Raw genomic sequence first — 18,563 nt, forward strand, 5'->3', positions numbered from 1 at the left:
CTCCTGCTAATACATCCCAGAATGATGTTTGCTTTTTTTGCAACAGCATTACACTGTTGACTCATATTTAGCTTGTGATCCACTATGACCCTCAGATCCCTTTCCGCAGTACTCCTTCCTAGGCGGTCATTTCCCATTTTGTATGTGTGCAACTGATTGTTCCTTCCTAAGTGGAGTACTTTGCATTTGTCCTTATTGCATTTCATCCTATTTACTTCAGACGATTTCTCTGGTTTGTCCAGATCATTTTGAATTATTATCCTATCCTCCAAAGGACTTGCAACCCCTCCCTACTTGGTATCATCTGCAAACTTTATAAGTGTACTCTCTATGCCATTATCTAAATCACTGATGAAGATATTGAACAGAACCGGACCCAGAACCGATGCCTGTGGGATCCCACTCATTATGCCCTTTCAGCATGACTGTGATCCACTGATAACTACTCTCTAGGAACAATTTTCCAACCAGTTATGCACCCACCTTATAGTAGCTCCATCTAGGTTGTATCTAGTTGCACTTCTTAGTTTGTGATGTATTAATACAATCCTGTTAAAATTGTGCACCCCTTGGTATGCAAATTACTATAAAAATTGCTGCATATTGTTTGTAAAGATTAAAGACTCCTAGCAGAAGTGGATTCAGAGAAACCCTTTTTCTTTCATATAGTCCAGAAAGCTCTCAAATGTGTATATATATTGTTTTTTATCCAGCATCTTGAAAGTAAAACTTCAACTATATGAAGTTAAACACTTTTCTTTTTTACAATCCATGTTTAATCCACTAGTCTCAGGAAGCAGCAAAGTGGTAAGTGATTGAAATGCATATTTAATATGAGAGTGGGGCCTGCCAATAATGCAAGATCTGGATTTCACTCTGAGTTTGTTTCTGTTACATGAAGTATATTGTGGAACATATAGTGCAAGCAGCAATGGGTATAAATGGCCAGTTTGTATGGCATATTTAAGACATGACCAGTTCCATGCTACTCTTAATGAAGTGGTACACCTGTATCATCTTGCACTGTGGGTAGTAGGAGTTAAGTGCGCTAAATCATTACTATGATGAGAGTGATCTCCAGGGAAAAACCGTTGCTGCAAAAATTGTTTTGGTGATTCAGTACAGTAGGTGGCGCTTGTTCCCTGAAGCATATGGAACCAATGTTCCAACATGGTGTTATAGGGCTCTGTGCTGCTGAGTGTGTCATTGTTCAGATGCAACATAAAACCCAGGTCCTGATGGCTAATAATAACCTCAAAATGTTTGTAAGCATAAAGGTGTGAATCCCACGGGCCTGTATAGGTAATTATGTACCATTTACCATAATTTTTCCTCCCATTTCAGTTTCATACACTGTCGTTCACGTCCTGTCCTTACCAGCTGAGCAGTGTAGCTGTGTGCTGGTGCACTTCACCCTTGTGGTGGCTGCAGTCCTGCAGTAGTTAAAGTGACTCGTGTACATGTAAACTACTCTGGGATGAGGTATCAGTGAAGTGTAAAGTAGTAATTATTAGTGGTAACCATATGATTATGGGCACACACTGTTTTTCCTGTTCTTGTATAAATGATGCTGCAGTATGTCAGCTGAATCCTGAGACGTGCACTACATCCTACTATGTGGGGGTTAAATACAGTGTACTGTACATCTCTATTGGAAATGTAACTAGAATAAAACATATGGTGCGAGACAGTGCCTGCAGGAGATCCACAGGAATAAACTGTGATTCTGTCCAAATATAACTTCTCAGCAATTTTTCTGTCCGTGACTTTAAATCATGAATAGATTAGAAGCTATTTTTAGATAACAATAACATTGCCTTTACTTTTAGGACAGGTAAAGAATCTGCTTTATTTTAAAGTATTGGGCAACTTTCAGTTTGATTAGTCAAAAACACCACCCACCCGCATCAATTGACAGGACCAGCAGTGAAAGGGGGACAGTCCCAGTAGCAAGGGAGGGAGGAACTTGCCAAGGCACAATATGTAGCTCCTCCCATGGGAGTCTTTGGCACCCATTGGCCAGCTCAAGGAGAGGGATGCTTATTGGCCAGCATTCCCCACCTACCAGAATTTAGTCCAGTGCAGGGGCCATGTGGAGCCTTATTCGTTTCTATTCCAGCAGCCCACCCTACCCACCCAAACTAGGAATGCGAACCCAGCCTGACAGATGCTTCAGGTCTAGCCAATCTACAAATTAGGGGGTCAGGAAGGAATTTTTTCTCCCATGGGCCATTTGGCAGAAGACCAGTGAGATTTTTGCCTTCCTCGCAGCACTTTCAAGCCACCATGGGTTAAGTAGGATCATGCTTACAACCTAAATGAGGTACTTGGGTGTAGTTGTTTATCCATCTCAATTTGTGGCCGGTTTCCAGTGTGGGTAAGAGAATAAAATGAACAGTTCCCAGAGGTAAAAGACGTGTGATTTTGGTGATGGGCCTTGGGCTCATGTGATAGGGTGAGATCTTGTGGCCTTTGTGGGCTGCAGTCCCCACCCTGCTGCACCCTCTATCCCCTTCACAGAGGGAAGGTGCTAGGACTCAGAGAGAGAGCTGAGTCTTGGGGGGTAGACTGAGGAGAGCCACCTCATGTTATGGGTCATATGGTAATGTGGCTGTGGATGGGAGTGGAGGCCCAAAAGAGATGAATTGTCATTATCGTGCTATACTAAGCACCCAGATCTGAAGGTATTTCCCACCATCATCACCCATGGATACACCTTCAACATCAAAGCTTTTTGGAAGGAGACATGCTTTAAATTTGCTTCTTTTTTCTGGTCTCCTTGAATTTTTGCAAGTCAGTCTATGAAAGAATAAGACAATATTAGATTAAATTAAACTGGTTTGTGTAGCAGGGCTAGCAGATGGGCAGATGCATACATAAGAACAAGGATACCCTACATCTTCTTCCCCACGTGGTGCACAGTGACCACAGAGCAGCTCCAAAGAGGCTATTACAACTCAACAGTGGGAGTGGGTTCCCTAGCTCTGTACGAAGGCCCTTGCCTGCAAAAAATGATGGGAGGATGTGTGCAATCATAAATCCTCTAGCCCCGTCAGTGTAGCATTATTGGCTACAACTATAAATGCTCAAAAGTCAGGAGATGAAAAAAGTGAGGGTTCATAGTAATGTTAAGTGAACAGTGTTAATTGTTCATGTGTTGTATTTTGTATCCCTGTGTTGCTCTTTTAATGTGTATGCTAATAAGTGAATGTGTGTGTAGTTAAATGTCTACCATAAGGAAAGGAAGATGGATGCTACAGTGTGTTGGCCACTAACCTCAGTAATCTGGAGACCCAGATTCAATACCCTGCTCTACCACAGATTTAGTCTCTGTGCCTCAGTTCCGCATCTGTACAATAGGGATGATAGAACTTCTCTACCACTCAGATGGTGTTGTGTTGGGGACCAGTGATGGATGTCATAATACATACAGGCTGTGCAAAGAGGGCACATTGAGATTACTATAAGGGCCGTCACTTTTTTATATTTTAACTTTGGGGTGTTTAAATTTGTAACCTAGTGTTATTTCATCCAAATGTTGTATAATTCATTAATTTTGTGCTAGATGGAGCCTTTAGTCAAAATTCGGGGGGTGGGGGGATCACTGAAAACCAAACCAATATTTTTCAAAGTTCAATAGCCAAAGCCTTCCAGTTTTTGACAATCAAAAACCAAAAACAATTTTGTTTTGGTCTTTAACGATAAATTATGAAAAAAGTCCTTCCATTTTTTTTTCATACAAAATAAAATACATTTTGACCAGCTTCGTTGCCTTTGTGTTATGAACATTCTGACTGGGTCAGGGAAGTCTTGTTTTGAAATCAGATTAAATGGCTGCCTAAATGCTTGAGTCTATATCAGCCAAATAGGCAGTTTTACTGAATTGCATGAAGATAACTAAGAGGTGTCTTTTCATATTTTTCTTCACAGGTGACCTCATGCATTTGCCACCGTATCTTAGAATGGACTTTTTGTTGAACCGAGGAGTTTCAGGCACAAGCAGAGACCTGGGTTTGGGCCAAGCCTGCTTGGAACCTCAGAAAAGCCGAACCTTGAAGCGTCCCACAGTTCTGGAGCCGATACCTATGGAAACATCCTCCACGAGAGAAGTACAGTCATGGCAACCTGGTGCCGTGGCAACATTACCTCAGCGAGAAGGGGCTGAGCTAGGACAGGCAGCTAAAATGAGCAGCTCCCAAGAATCCCTGCTGGACTCCCGGGGCCACTTGAAAGGAAACAATCCCTACGCAAAATCTTACACCCTGGTATAACAAAAAGAGCATGGCTGGACAGTGGCTGTAAATACTTACAATTAAAAAAACCAATCAAAGCTACCTTTTTTATTGAATTCCAATATTTATAATTAAAGAAGATTGCCAAAATATTTGAAAAAAATGCAAACTACAGACAGTGCAAAGACTCTCCTGCTTTTTTTCTGTCTGAGTGTGAGCTTCATCTGACTGGACATCTGAATTTTTGGGTAAAAGAAGTCCAGTTTTCTGATCTTCACAAGCTTTTGTGTTTTTACTGATTTTTCTACAAAGTGCATGGGGACTAAATAAAACATTTTAACTGAAAGTTCCATCACACAAGATTAAAAAGAAGGAAAACAAATCACCCTATTTGTGAATTTAACAGGGACATTGATCTGGGAAATCAAAAAGTCTTTTGTCATGTTTGCACACTTCTTTTTTAATTAGAAAATGGGTCCTTGATCGATCTTTTTGTTTTGTTGTTAATTAGGATGAGTGCTGTCAGTGGAGTGTGGGGGGGATCAATTTGCTTTTGGTTTTTCTTTTTTTCTTTTTTTTTTAATAATTTAATGAGACACTCTTTGCATTTTGTCTATGCGAAATAAAAGGGTCTTCTGCCTTTATTTGTGATCTTTGCTTGCATCGCTTTCTGCTGTGCTTGGTTTTCTTTATGTCCAGTAACTATTTCAGCACTTCTCCCTGTATACTTTACACAGGCAAAACCTTCATTGACTTTGCTGTTTGGATATCTTTTCATAAAAAGAGATGACCTGGTTCAAACAGGAATGAATTCAAGGAAGTCCTATGGCCTGTGCCTTAGAATCCCTTCTGGCCTTAGAATCTATGAATCTTTGATTTGGAATGGAGTTTGGCCTATGTAAGGAGAGCAGGGACATGCCTTTAAAATTTATTGGGGTTTGCTCAGACAGAGATCCCTTGCTAATGGGGTAAAGGGCAAGACTGTTGCAAAGGAATGAGGTGCTTGGAACAAAACCAGCATTGGACCTTCTGTGTACTCTTTAGACCTGATCCAAAACCCATTTAAGTCTATGGGAGTCTTTCTATTGATTTCAATAGGTTTTCGATCAAGCCCTTTATTAGCATTTTGAAAATGTAACAAGAAGTGTTTGGGTGTTACTTTGCTAGGTATCTAGGGGTAAATCTTTAGTCCTTTATGTAGGCATCATTTCCATTGGCTTCACTGTTATGTTGTCTACTTCAAGACTGAATAGTCAAGCTTCTCCCTATGACAGGACAAGGTGGGTCTTTCCAACCATCCAGAAAAATCTTTGTACGCATTACTTCCTAAGCAATTATAAGAAATGTGCTTTCTATCAACCTGTCTTTTCTTTTTAAGAAGACAAAGACCTCTTTTTATGAAGGACTTCCCCACTCACGGATCTTCATTGCACCTTTTGCTTACATGAAAATATTGTTTATTTTGCAGAAAATAGAAAGTATTAAACCAATGCAGTTTGTGGGTTTAACACAACAAAAAAATAACCTTAGTAATCTCTAAGCTCCTATTTCTGTGTTCTAGTCTTTCTCTCTTTGACAAAATATCCATAACAATGGGGTAGCATACTGTATGTCTTATTTTATTATGTATTTGTAAAGACCCTGAGCATAGTATTTGAGCACATGCTATTGAAGTCAATGGGACTTAGACATGTGCTTACATGCTTCATTACATCAGGGCCTAAGCACTAATAATCTGGTTGGTACTGCAGAAGGGACAAAATGGAGATGGCCAAAGGCCTTTTCAGCTGGCAGGCCAATAGAGAAATAGAGGGTGATAACTAGGCTATGTTTATGTCACAGAGGTCATGGAAGTTACGGAATCCCTGACATCCAGAGACCTCAGTGACATTCTTTTCTTCAGCCCCTGGGGCTGTGGGACTGGCGCTGGCAGCCAGTGGGGCCCTGGCAGGGTTCCAGTGACAGGCAACAGCAGTGACAGGCGACAAGGGGCTCCCTGAAAGGTTCCAGCGACAGGTGACAGACTCCTGAGGGGGCCCTCCTCAGAGTTCCAGTGACGGGGGGGGAGCGGGATGCTGCGGGCAAGCAGCTGGGGGTGTCCCATTTTTTCTTTGGGAAATATGGTCACCCTGCAGCTTCCAGCTGCTGCGGACAGAGGGGGAACCCCACAGCTCCCAGCCACCATGGTGGCGGGAAACCATGAAGCCGCAGCAGTAAAAGTCACAGACAGGTCACAGCTTCCATGAATTTTTGTTTATTACCCATGACCTGTCTGTGACTTTTACTAAAAATAACCATGACAAAATCTTAGTCTTAGTGATGACCATTTCCCCATGTAGGCCACTAACCTCAGCAACCTGATACTACAGCTGGTCAAAACCCAGGGATTTTTTCCAGCAAAAATGTCCAAATTATAAATTTACACTAAAAAAAAAAAAATTCAATTTTTCACATGAAAGTTCACTTAGAACTTGCCTATGAAAAATGGAAACATTTTTAGTGTAAACTTGTCACTTGAATTTTTTTTTCATTTTGGTTCAAATAGAAATTGCCGTTTTGTTTGGGTTTTTCATAATCAACATTTTCATCTTCTGAAAATCAAATGAAAAATCCCAGCACCACACTGCAATGCTATGCTGGATCAGAAACAGAGTACTCAGCACCCCACAAGACTGAGTCCTTACTGCTCTGTGACCTTTACGCACTTTCTCCTTTATTATTAAGAGAAAAACACACACCTGTCAAAATGTCTCTTAAAGAATTAATCGATTTACATAAAAACATGTGAATGACCCAGGGAAGGAACCTGGGCTTGAATGTATTGCAACGGACTTAGAAATGCCTGGTTGAAATTGCTTTCTTGTGGTGCATACAGTAACTGTGAATCGTTGACAGTGCCCAGGGTTGGGGGCAAAGTCTCCATTTTAGCTTTTATTATTTTAACCCCACAAAATAGAAATGGAGCAGCCACCCCAATTAAACTACATGTAGATCATGTAGAAACATGTCTAACATTCTTACATGTTTCACAAAAATAACAAGCTATGGGAGGGAATTGATACCCAGGATCCAGGCAAAGAGAATCCGGGCTGCGTGCAGGTTTCCCCTTTCCTACACTGGTGTGGGCGTGTCAACTGCCTCCAACATGTGCCCTTCATAGATCTACATAGAGAGAGATGGCCAGGAGGACACACATTGCAACCAGTGGTAATTCTACTAAAAGCTAATGTAACCTGAGTCTGCATTAACTCTTGTATGGAGCCCACTCCTTATTGTGAAACATTTATAATGAGGCGGGGAGAGTTCTAGAGGTAGTTGTGTAGGAGCTAAGCCTAAATAGTGGATCTTGGTGCTAGAGACCCAGGGCCTAAGTAATGGGGCAGGCAATCCCTGAGCCTCTGTGTAGACACAGGCCCTCCGTTGGATTCCCCACACTCAATGTGGAGATTGACAGCTTCTGGGGGGATAAACCCTACCACATGTGCTACAGCTTTGGGAGTGGGATAGAGGTGAAACCCCATCCACCAGATAAAACAAACGGTAGGAAACTAAATAAGGACAACCTCAGTGAGGATTCTTCCTCCATTGCCACCTGTCCCCAAGGTTCTTTGCACAGATTTTCTGCAGGAGATGGTGATTCCGCTGCAACTGCTATTTGTCTACATCATACCTCCTCCAATGATCCACCCCTAGCCATGCTTGGAATAATCTCCTATTTTCTGTCCACCAACCACCCATTCTATGTCCTTTCCATTGATCTACTGAGAGGAAGAAAGGTGGTCCAGTGGTTAGGGCAGTAGCTGAAGACCTGCATTCCAGCCTCTGCTTTGCTACAGCCTACCTGTGTGACCTTGGGCAAGTCACATTGTCTCTCTGTTCCCTAGCTGAAATATGGGGATAATAGTACTTACCTATCTCGCAGAAGTGTTGCAAAGATAAATACATTAGAGTGTGAGATGCTCAGATACTACAGAAATGGGGGCCATATACGAATGTAATGGGTTGTTATTATTTGTATTATTGTAGCATCTAAGGGCCCCATTGTGCTCGGTGCTGTACAGACACATAACAAAAGACAGTCCCTGCACCCAAAGAGTATAAGACAAGATATAACAGCTAGGTACAGACAGACCAATGGGGGAGTACAAGGAAAACAATGAGACGATATTGGTCTGCACCGTAGGCTGTGGTCTCAGCACACCGGCAACCTAGCTGTTGTCAAGTTTTTTTGTAGGCTTCATGGCAAAGGAGAATTTTAAGGATGGTTCTGAAGAAGGCCAAGGAGTTAGCTTTGCAGCTGTTTACAGGGAGTGCTCCCAAGCATGAGGGATGGCATGGAAGAAAGCACAAAGGTGCTTGTTTGGAAATGTAACAAGTGAGCCATGGAAGCTGACCTCATAGGATGACCGGAGGCGGGAGATGACATTTCAATAGTGACTGAGAGATGATAGGTTAAGAGCAGATAGGTCATGAAAGGCCATGAAAGTGTGGACAAGCTGCTTATGTTTGATGGAATACAGAAGATGGAGACAGTGGAGGTCTATAGAGAGGGATGGCCTGGTCAGTGACAGGTGAGGAAAATGATCTTTGCAGCAGTATTCGGAATGGATATGAGTGTGGCATAGCCTTAGTATATTTACCGAGGCCAGATTAAAGGATGATACAATAAGCAAGATGCGAGATAGTGAGAGCCTGGCTAAGTGTTCGAGCAACATGGATGGATAGGAAACACCACATCTCAGAGATGGTATACAGAAAGAATCTGCACCGTTTAGACATAGCTTGGATGTGAGGAGTTAGAGAGAGATCCAAATTAAAGATGACACCCATGTTACAGGCCTGAGTGACAGGCAGGATGGTGGTGTTGTCCATAGTGCTCAAAAAACAAGGTAGCAGGGAGAGTTTTCGGGGGAGGATTAAGAGCTCTGTTTTAGCCATGACCTTAAACTGAAGGCTAGACATTAACAAGGGGATGTCAGAGACATAAATTGAGATTTTTGTTTGGCCAGAAGACGACGGGTCTGTATATCTAGATATTATCTCATCACACCCTTTTTTACTTACATTTTGTCCCTCGTTTTGTTTGTGGTAAGTTGTGGGCTCCTTGCTGCAGGGACCATGTCTCATTCTGTATCTTTTAAAGGGCCATCTTCATTTACACTAACTGGTAGTCTCTGCAGAAAAGCCAAAGATTGCATGGACTTGGAGATTGAGAGTCAAGGATGTGGAGGTCTGTGTGGAAACTTGTACAACAGTTGACCATGCTTTAAATGATTTTGGATTAACACAGAATATATAAGAACATAAGAATGGCCATACTGGGTCAGTATGTCCAAAGGTCCATCTAGCCCAGTATCCTGTCTTCCCACAATGGCCAATGCCAGATGCTCCAGAGGGAATGAACAGAACAGGTTATCATCAAGTGATCCATCCCCTGTCACCCATTCCCAGCTTCTGACAAACAGAGGCTAGGGACACCAACCCTGCCCATCCTGGCTAATAGCCTCCATGAACTTATCTAGTTCTTTTTTGGACCCTGTTATAGTCTTGGCCTTCACAACATCCTCTGGCAAAGAGTTCCACAGGTTGACTGTGCACTGTGTGAAAAAATACTTCCTTTTGCTTGTTTTAAACCTGCTGCCTATTAATTTCATTTGGTGACCCCTAGTTCTTGTGTTATGAAAAGGAGTAAATAGCACTTCCTTATTTACTTTCTCCACACCAATCATAATTTTACAGACCTCTATCATATCCCCCCTTACATAGGCGCCAACTTTCTCCGGCGCTGGTGGGTGCCAGGGCCCCCCCCGTCCCTGGCCCCGCCCCAACTCCACCCTTTCCCCACCCCAGTCCCCGCCCCAACCCCATCCTCAAAGTCCCCTCCCTAACTCCGCCCCCTCCCTGCCCCTATTGGATCCCTTCCCCAAATCCCTGCCCCGGCGCACCGCGTTCCCCCTCCTCCCCCCTCCCTCCCTGCCCCACAAATCACCTGTTTCGCGGCACAAGTGCTGGGAGGGAGTGGAGAGAAGCAGGACATGGCGGCATGCTCACGGAGGAGGCGGAGGCGGAGGTAAGCTGGAGCGAGGGGTGGGGCAGGGAGCTGCCGGTGGGTGCTGAGCACCCACCAATTTTTTTCCGTGGGTGCTCCAACCCCGGAGCACCCACGGAGTTGGCGCCTATGCCCCCTTAGTCTTCTCTTTTCCAAGCTGAAAAGTCCCAGTCTTATTAATCTCGCCTCATATGGCAGCTGTTCCATACCCCTAATCATTTTTGTTGCCCTTTTCTGAACCTTTTCCAATTCCAATATATCTTTTTTGAGATGGGGTGACCACATCTGCATGCAGTATTCAAGATGTGGGCATACCATGGATTTGTATAAAGGCAATATTATCCCTTTCTTAACTATTCCCAACATTCTGTTCACTTTTTTGACTGCTGCTGCACATTGAGTGGATTGACTCCATGATTTCTTTCTTGAATGGTAACAGCTAATTGAGACCCCATCATTTTATATGTATAGCTGGGATTATGTTTTCCCATGTGCATTACTTTGCATTTATCAACATTGAATTTCATCTGCCATTTTGTTGTCCAGTCACCCAGTTTTCAGAGATCCTTTTGTAGCTCTTCACAGTCTGCCTGGGACTTAACTATCTTGAGTAGTTTTGTATGATCTGCAAATTTTGCCACTTCACTGTTTACCCCTTTTTCAGATCAGTTATTAATTTATTCCTACCCTCTGTTTCCCATCCCTTAACCAGTTACCAATCCATGAGAGGATCTTCCCTCTTATCCCATGACAGCTTACTTTGCTTTAGAGCCTTCGGTGAGGGACCTTGTCAAAGGCTTTCTGAAAATCTAAGTACACTATAGCCACTGGATCACCCTTGTCCACATGCTTGTTGACCCCCTCAAAAAATTCTGGTTCCCAGGGTTGTCAACCCAACACCTGTCACCAGGATGAATGTGTGTATGTGTAATTTTTATTTTTATAGAGACAATGCAAACAACACACAGGTGAGTTTGAATGTGCTGAATACAACAGATTCCTCCAACATATCATAATGATGAGAACATCTGTGCTGAAGCACTTTATGCTGACCTGCCGTGAAAAGTCACAGACCAAACAACCTTCCTGATTTCTCACTTCTTCTTTCTAACTATAATTTGGTGTCTTGTGCAGCAGTCGATTCAAACGTTGTCATCACCTTGCTCCCCTGAGGTATAGAGGGAGCTTCAGCTTTCTGAATGATACATTGAAGTCAAAGGAGCTACACAATTTACACCACATGAGAATCTAGTCCATTCTTCTATATATATTTTTAAAAAATGAGTTATTTTTCAAATATTTTGGGGTGGAAGGAGGATGGAGGGAAGATCCCCTTTGGAGAAATAAAATCAAACATTCAGCCTATTAATTTTGTAAGTCTTTGCTAGGTTATTTCCACTTAGGTCATGGCAATGGTTTAATGGTCTCTTGCTGCTGACTCTGGAATATTCCAGAAAGGAAAAAATGCTTTTCACTATTAATTTTGTTTGATCTTGCCTGAGCTTCCCAGGGGAGATCTCAGTTCCTCCCCAAAGAGACATGTCTATCACTAGGAAATACACAGGTCCAGTGAACACATTAGGTCATAGCATAATGCAGTGAGGGGGACATTCTACACCTGCTTTGGTTTAAGGCTGACAATTATATCCAATAGGTTATATTTCCTTATATCAGCATTTCCATGCAGCATACTTAAAAAAGCTAACTTAGGTTTCAAAGGTTCCATATTTATGAACTGCATCAATAGTGGATTTCATGCAATTACTGGGCAATGTCATAACAGGCTGATTCTGGGAGTGTTCAGAGGTCTCTGTAAATGTCTGGGTGAGTCTACAGAAATGGTATCTTTTGTGTGGCAATTTGTGGGTAGAGCTGGGCAAAAGTTTTTGGATGAATAGCTTAGTCACCAAAAATGCACCTTTGGGTCAAATTTGGTGAACAGTTTTGGGCAAAAAAATGAAAAAATTGAACCATTTTGTTCTGTCATTTTCTAAAGCATGGATCGGCAACCTTTGGCACATGGCCCGCCAGGGTAAGGGCTGGGCCAGTTTGTTTACCTGCCACGTCCGCAGGTTCAGCCGATCACAGCTCTCACTGACCACGGTTCGCCGCTCCAGGCCAACGGGGGCTGCGGGAAGCGGCATGGGCCGAGGGATGTGCTGGCTACCACTTCCCGCAGCCCCCATTGGCCTGGAGTGGCGAACCACGGCCAGTGGGAGCCGCGATCGGCCAAATCTGCAGACGCGGCAGGTAAACAAACTGGCCCAGCCCGCCGGGGGCTTTCCCTGGCAGGCCGCATGCCAGAGGTTGCCAATCCCTGTTCTAAACAAAATGGTTAGATTTTTTTTATTATTCAAAATGATGTTGTATAGAAATGTAGCCCGATATAGGAAAAGAAACAAACAAACAAAAAGGAGTAAAAGCACTCATAAACAACATGAATTAAAAATAAAACAACAGCGCAAAGAATTATAATACTTTTGGGTCAAACAAAATGTTTCATTTGGCTGAAACAAACATTTTTCACATTTCCATTTCAGTCACCAAACAGGCTGTGACACAAGAAAAGCCATAGGTATATTGTGTGTGGCTTGATCCTGCAAGGTGCTGTGCACCTTTCACGCCTTCAGTGGGAGTGGAGAGTCCTCAGCACTTTGCAGGACTGAGTCTGTGCATGTGGACATGTGAGAGTGTGATTGTGTGGGATGAGTCCGAGAATACGACGGGCTAAATTCAGTCTTTGTGTAAGTGGCTGCAACTCCACTGACTAATTGTAAAGTGCTTCTCATCCTATGGTGGTATTGGCCTTTTACAGAAAATCATTTAAAGCCTGAAATGGATTTCTTCCTCTCTCGGATAATTAGAGAGAGTTTCATTGTCTCAAGGTGTTGAGTTGGGAGGGAGAGCAATAACGTTGTTTTAGGCATCTCTATGTCCTGATTGGATAAGAAAAGTTGCCCCTGATTCGCCCGACAAAAAAAAAAATACTGTAACCTTGAACTCCCAAGTAAAAACACATATTTAATATGTATTTATTCTCCGTTAATCGTTCATAGTAAAAGTGGTTCACATTGCATGAAGTGAACAATGTACATTTAGCCACACAGCCTTAGGTCAAAATTTACACATCTAGATGTCTAAAGTTTAGGCTCCTAAACTCATAGTTAGGCACTTAAATAAATGAGGCCTGGTATTGAAAAGTGTTGGGCATATCTAGCTCCTGTTGTCTTCTTTGAAAATATGGCCACTTTTATCTTGGTGGCTAGATACTGATTTAAGAGCCTAACATTTTCTATTTATCTGCGCCATCCATGCTCTTAGCATCTGAGTGCCTCACACTCTTTATTGTATTTAATCTTACAATACCCCTGTGAGGTAGGGCAGTGCTCTTATCCCCATTTTACAGCTTGGGAACTGAGGCACACAGAGACTAAGTGACTTGTCTGATGTCAAAGCAAACTAGGAAAATGTGGTCTAGATGAACTTACTATAACTGGTTGAAAGACCAAACAAAGAGTGTTATCAGTAGTTTGCAGTCAAACTGGGCAGATGTATCTAGTGGGTTTCTGCAGAGGGTCTGTCTGGAGGCTAGTACTATTCACAATTTTCGTTAATGACTTGAAGTGGAGAGTGTGCTTACAAAATGTGTAGATGACACCAAGATGGGAGGGGTTGCAAGCACTTTGGATGGCAAGATTAGAATTCAAAATTACCTTCAAAAATTGGAGAATTGGTCCAAAATCAAGAATGTGAAATTCAATAAAGACAAGTGCAAAGTACTACACTTAGGAAGGCAAAAAATCAAATGCACAACTATACAGCGGGGAACAACTGGCTAGGTAGTAGTACTACTGAAAATGATCTGGGGGTTATAGTAGATCACAAATTTAATATGAGCCAGTAAAGTGATGCAGTTGCAAAAAAGCTAATATTATTTTGGGGTGTATTAACAGGGGTATCATACATAAAACACAGGAAGTAATTGTTCCACTCTACTCAGCGCCAGTAAGGCCTCTGTTGGCATAGGGTGTCCAGTTTTGGGCGCAACACCTTAGGAAAGATGTAGATAATTTGCAGAGAGTCCAGAGGAGAACAAAAAAATGATAAAGGTTTATAAAACCTGACCTGTGAAGAAAGGTTTAAAAAATGGGCATATTTAGCCTTGAGAAAAGAAGACTGAGCGGGGACCTGATGAGCAGTCTTCAAACATGTTAAGGGCTGTTATGAAGAGGATGGTGATCAATTGTTCTCCATGGCCACTGAAAGTAGGACAAGATGTAATGGGCTTAATGGGCAATGGAGATTTAGGTTAGATATTAGGAAAAGCTTTCTAACGGTAAGAAGAGCTAAGTACTGGAATAGGCTTCCAAAGGAAGTTGTAGAATCTCCATCATATGAGGTTTTTCATAACAGGTTAGACAAACATCCATCAGGGATGGTGTAGGTATTCTTAGTCCTGTGTCAGCAGAGGGAGATGGACTAGAAGCCCTCTACAGGTCCCTTCCAGCCCTACCTTCCTATGAATGTTACACAGGGAGGTAGTAGCATAGCAGAGAACTGAATTCAGGTCTCCCAACTCCTGACTAGCACACTAACCACTGGGCCATTCTTTGTCACTTTAAGCACCTGGGTTTGAATATGTTGGCCTTCACTTCTTTGTGACCTAGAAAAGATGCTGCTGTTGTACACAGGATTATTGCTGTGTTTCACATGCTGAATTATTTTTCTGGAAACCATAAAGAAAAAAGTGGCATGTGTTTAATTAGTTTTGGCATTTCAGTTAAAATGACCCTGTTGTATCAGATAGGTTAAATGGGATTATATTGTTAAGGATTTCGGTTCATAATCCTTTAGTCCCATTGGAAGTCCGACACTGTGGGACCTGTCAATGTCTCTACATAGACAAACTGATAATCTATGTTTTAATATCTCCTTCTTTTCATTAGGTTCACCAAGACAAATTGGTTTCTAAAAGTTCACCGAGATTGTTTGATGTAAGTAGTGCTAATCCAAGGGCCTAGTTTGAAGATACTTTTGTTCACAAATTAAAAAAAAGGAAAGCATTATGGAGCTATAAGGTTGCACGCCACATCGGTTTCTTCACCTCTCTATAATTACCTTAGCTTCAGTAATAGTGTAATTATATGCTTTTGTGAGGGAACGTACATTAACTGCAACCTGAATCAACTTGAACTTGAAAATTGCCAAGCACACACCACCATTGTTGCCAACAGAGCAAGTTATCTTAAAACTCCCACAAGTCAGGAACTAAAGGAAGGCGTAATTAAAGTTGGTGGCAGAATATAGATTTACACCTGAACCAACATATACAAAGAACCGAAAGCTGCTAATGTTGTTTGGGGATTCCAGTCTCTATTAAAATAATCTAATAGCTATTATTTAACAAACAAAACCAAAAAGTAACAGCCTCACTTGTCTTTTATCCTGAACATAGGGAAATGGGTGACTGACAGGTGGTTTGGTAAACTATTCCAAGCCAGCCTAGAGGGGCTTGTTCATTAGGCTTTGACTTGTTGGCAAACAGCTCCCACCAGCTCTAATTAAATCACTGTCCTTGAAGGTGAACCCTTTTCAGTATTTATAAGCAGAGTAATGCAAGGTAAAGTGGCTCTGAAAAGTAATAGCATAGGCTCAGTTCTGTACTGTTGAAATCAGTGAGAGTTTCGACATTGACTTCAGTGAGAAGAAAATCAAGAGTCAAATTTCATAATGCTGTCAAGAATTGTGTTGTTTTTAATAAAAGAGAGGGATGTTGTGTAACAACTGGAGAAGAGAGTAGCTAGAGTAGCTATTTTAAAACTGGTTTGGTACACTGGGGAAAAGGAGAAATGGGGTATATTTCAGTGCCATTGTGTCGTGATTTTACATACACCAACTTTTTAGGCATAGGTGTCTAAAGTTAGCAATCTAAACCCATATAAGGGCACCAAAATATGTGGCCTGGTTTTCTTAGGCACCGAGTTGTGTGCTCGGCATCTCTGAAAATTGGGCCATTTGCTTAGGTGTCTATCTTTAGACCCCCAAATCTGAAACTGTTGGCCTTTAATTCCTTGCACACCTCACTGAAAGTGCACTCCCAAAAACTGCTTGAGTTTCAGTTTAGTACACGGACATGTAGCCACTCCAGCAAGATTACATATAACACTCGGCTGGTGTACTCACCTACTTACACAACATATGACACACAGGACATGTTTTGAATTTGGCTGGAGTTTGATTGCCACTGGTACAGCCAGGTACGCTGAAGAAAGTGCACATTCTGAAAGACAGCAATGAGGGTGGAGCATACTCTCATCTATCTAGTGAACAGCAGAATGGGATTTCAAGGAGTCTCAAGTCAGTCTTGCATTGCAGATCCAGCTGTCATCAATACTATGATTGGTTTGTTTATTTGTGGTTATAACAAACAGACAGGAATAGACATTCTCCTGCACAGAAAACTTCAAGATCAATGTGAAATCTATCACATTCTTGTTACTATCACTGTATATTTTTCTTAATGGAACAGAGGAGGGAAAGTTGCTTATCTTTGTGAAACCTCATCAATCAACCACTTGCAATCACATCACTTTGAAGTGTTCTTCTGTGGGTGTATATACAGGTATTACTAATTTAAGGCCAACTCCTTTAGCAAATGTTTTCCTTTCTAGCAGACAGTGTCTCCCCCTTATTTTGGTCCTTATTCTGAATTGATCACAGTACTGAGTTGAGCTTTCAAACCCTTTGCCCACCAGACCACGAATCAGAGCATTTATGGGCAGTTTTCTAAAGGAATGTGTTATAAGAACTTATATAGAATAGGATGCTCAGTCCAGTGCACAGCTGGAATCGCTGACTGAGTGCAGGGAAGATGTGAAGGGGTTAGAGGAATAGACACCTCTCCCCAGGCCCTGGGAGGCTGCTACATCTGTCCTAAAGCTACACAAGTCCTTGTGGTCCTAAAATATCCTCTTCAAAGGGATGTGGCTTAACATAGCAGCAGAGCCTCTGACCCACCTTCTGCACACAGACAGTGCTATGAAGCTGAGTTCAACACCACCTGTTCTCTTCCCCCCCACCCCCTCGTACAGCAGAACGACATCAATTCCCCCATCAGGGGCCCTGAGCAGATGTGGGGAAAGGGCCAGGGTCTTGCCCCTTAAAGCATATGCAAGCAGTGTTATTACAAAACTAACACTCTAACAAGGAACATGTTCAGTGTATAACAAAGCAGTTAACACCACATTAATACCTATGCCTCATGGTGTGTGGTTTAAAATGGAACAGCCAGACTAGGACTGGTTCTAAGCAGTCTTGATAAAAGTATTTGGTATAGCCCATATGGAAACAGCGCACAGTGCTGAGCTAAACTTTCAAATAACACTCAACTAGCAGTATGATGGGCACTAGCTGAGAGGACTTGAAATTTTGCCCTGAAAATTAGTGACTGACATTCTCAACCAATGGAGTGATCAATTAGCACGTATGTATTTGAACCTGCCATTGATCTCAGAATCCATGGAAAACTGAGCATAGCAAATCCCCATGTGCAACCTCTAAACACACTAGCAATATGCAGAGTGCCTGGAAAATAGATGGTACTGTGACATACCAGGGTACAATTCAGACCAGTGAGGTGCTGTGTCACCCCTGCCCTGTGACTGGCCTTGCTGCTGTAGCCCCCAACCTGGACTGCTCACAATCAGCTACCACCATGCAGGTCACTCCCAGATGTATATGTGTAACTGCAGCCTGCCAGTAAGACCCTGGCTGTCATCAGACTTAATTATACTGTAGGATGACCCAAACACAAGCCAATCTTGGACTTTCCTCCGGGAAGCTATGTCCTGCACTGTCCAGCCTACTCCCAGCTAGTCCAGAAATAGTATGTTTGTTTTTCCTTTAATATACACCAGTTTATCATGATAAATGAAGTTACCCAGACACTTTAACTTGAACACACTGGATTAGATGGAAACAATAAAACAAGTTTATTAACTACAAAGAGAGAGATTTTAAGTGAGTACAAGTAATGAGGCACAAAAGTCAGAAATGGTTACAAGAAAAATAAAATGCTTTCTAATACCTTAACTTAACAAACTATATTAGAGTCAAGAAAAAAATTCTCCCCACATGCTACCAGCAAGATTATTGACCAAACACTTTGGATCAGGTTCCTCCCCTCCACCTCCCCACCCCCAAAAGTCCAACGGCTGTTTCCTTTTGTCTTCTCAGGTGCAGAGAATGTGATGGGCAGGGAGTGTCTCGGCGTGTTTGTCAGT

At 42.3% G+C, this 18,563-nt stretch overlaps 1 protein-coding gene across 2 annotated transcripts in view; it reads left to right on the forward strand.

The window, feature by feature from the left end:
• LOC113406481 (Down syndrome cell adhesion molecule homolog) overlaps positions 1-4,271 on the forward strand; it is a 510,741-nt gene extending 506,470 nt beyond the window's left edge. The window contains exon 31 of one of the 2 annotated variants that reach the window (XM_029911623.1): positions 3,931-4,271. In XM_029911623.1, coding sequence (XP_029767483.1) covers positions 3,931-4,271 — 341 coding nt within the window. The remainder of the gene's footprint in view (positions 1-3,930) is intronic. The other variant, XM_029911625.1, reaches the window with a different exon arrangement.
• Positions 4,272-18,563: the final 14,292 nt, after the last annotated feature.

This window comes from Terrapene carolina, unplaced genomic scaffold (genome assembly GCF_002925995.2).
Source record: "Terrapene carolina triunguis isolate 2854851 unplaced genomic scaffold, T_m_triunguis-2.0 Scaffold31, whole genome shotgun sequence".
NCBI classification, from domain to species: Eukaryota; Metazoa; Chordata; order Testudines; family Emydidae; genus Terrapene; species Terrapene triunguis.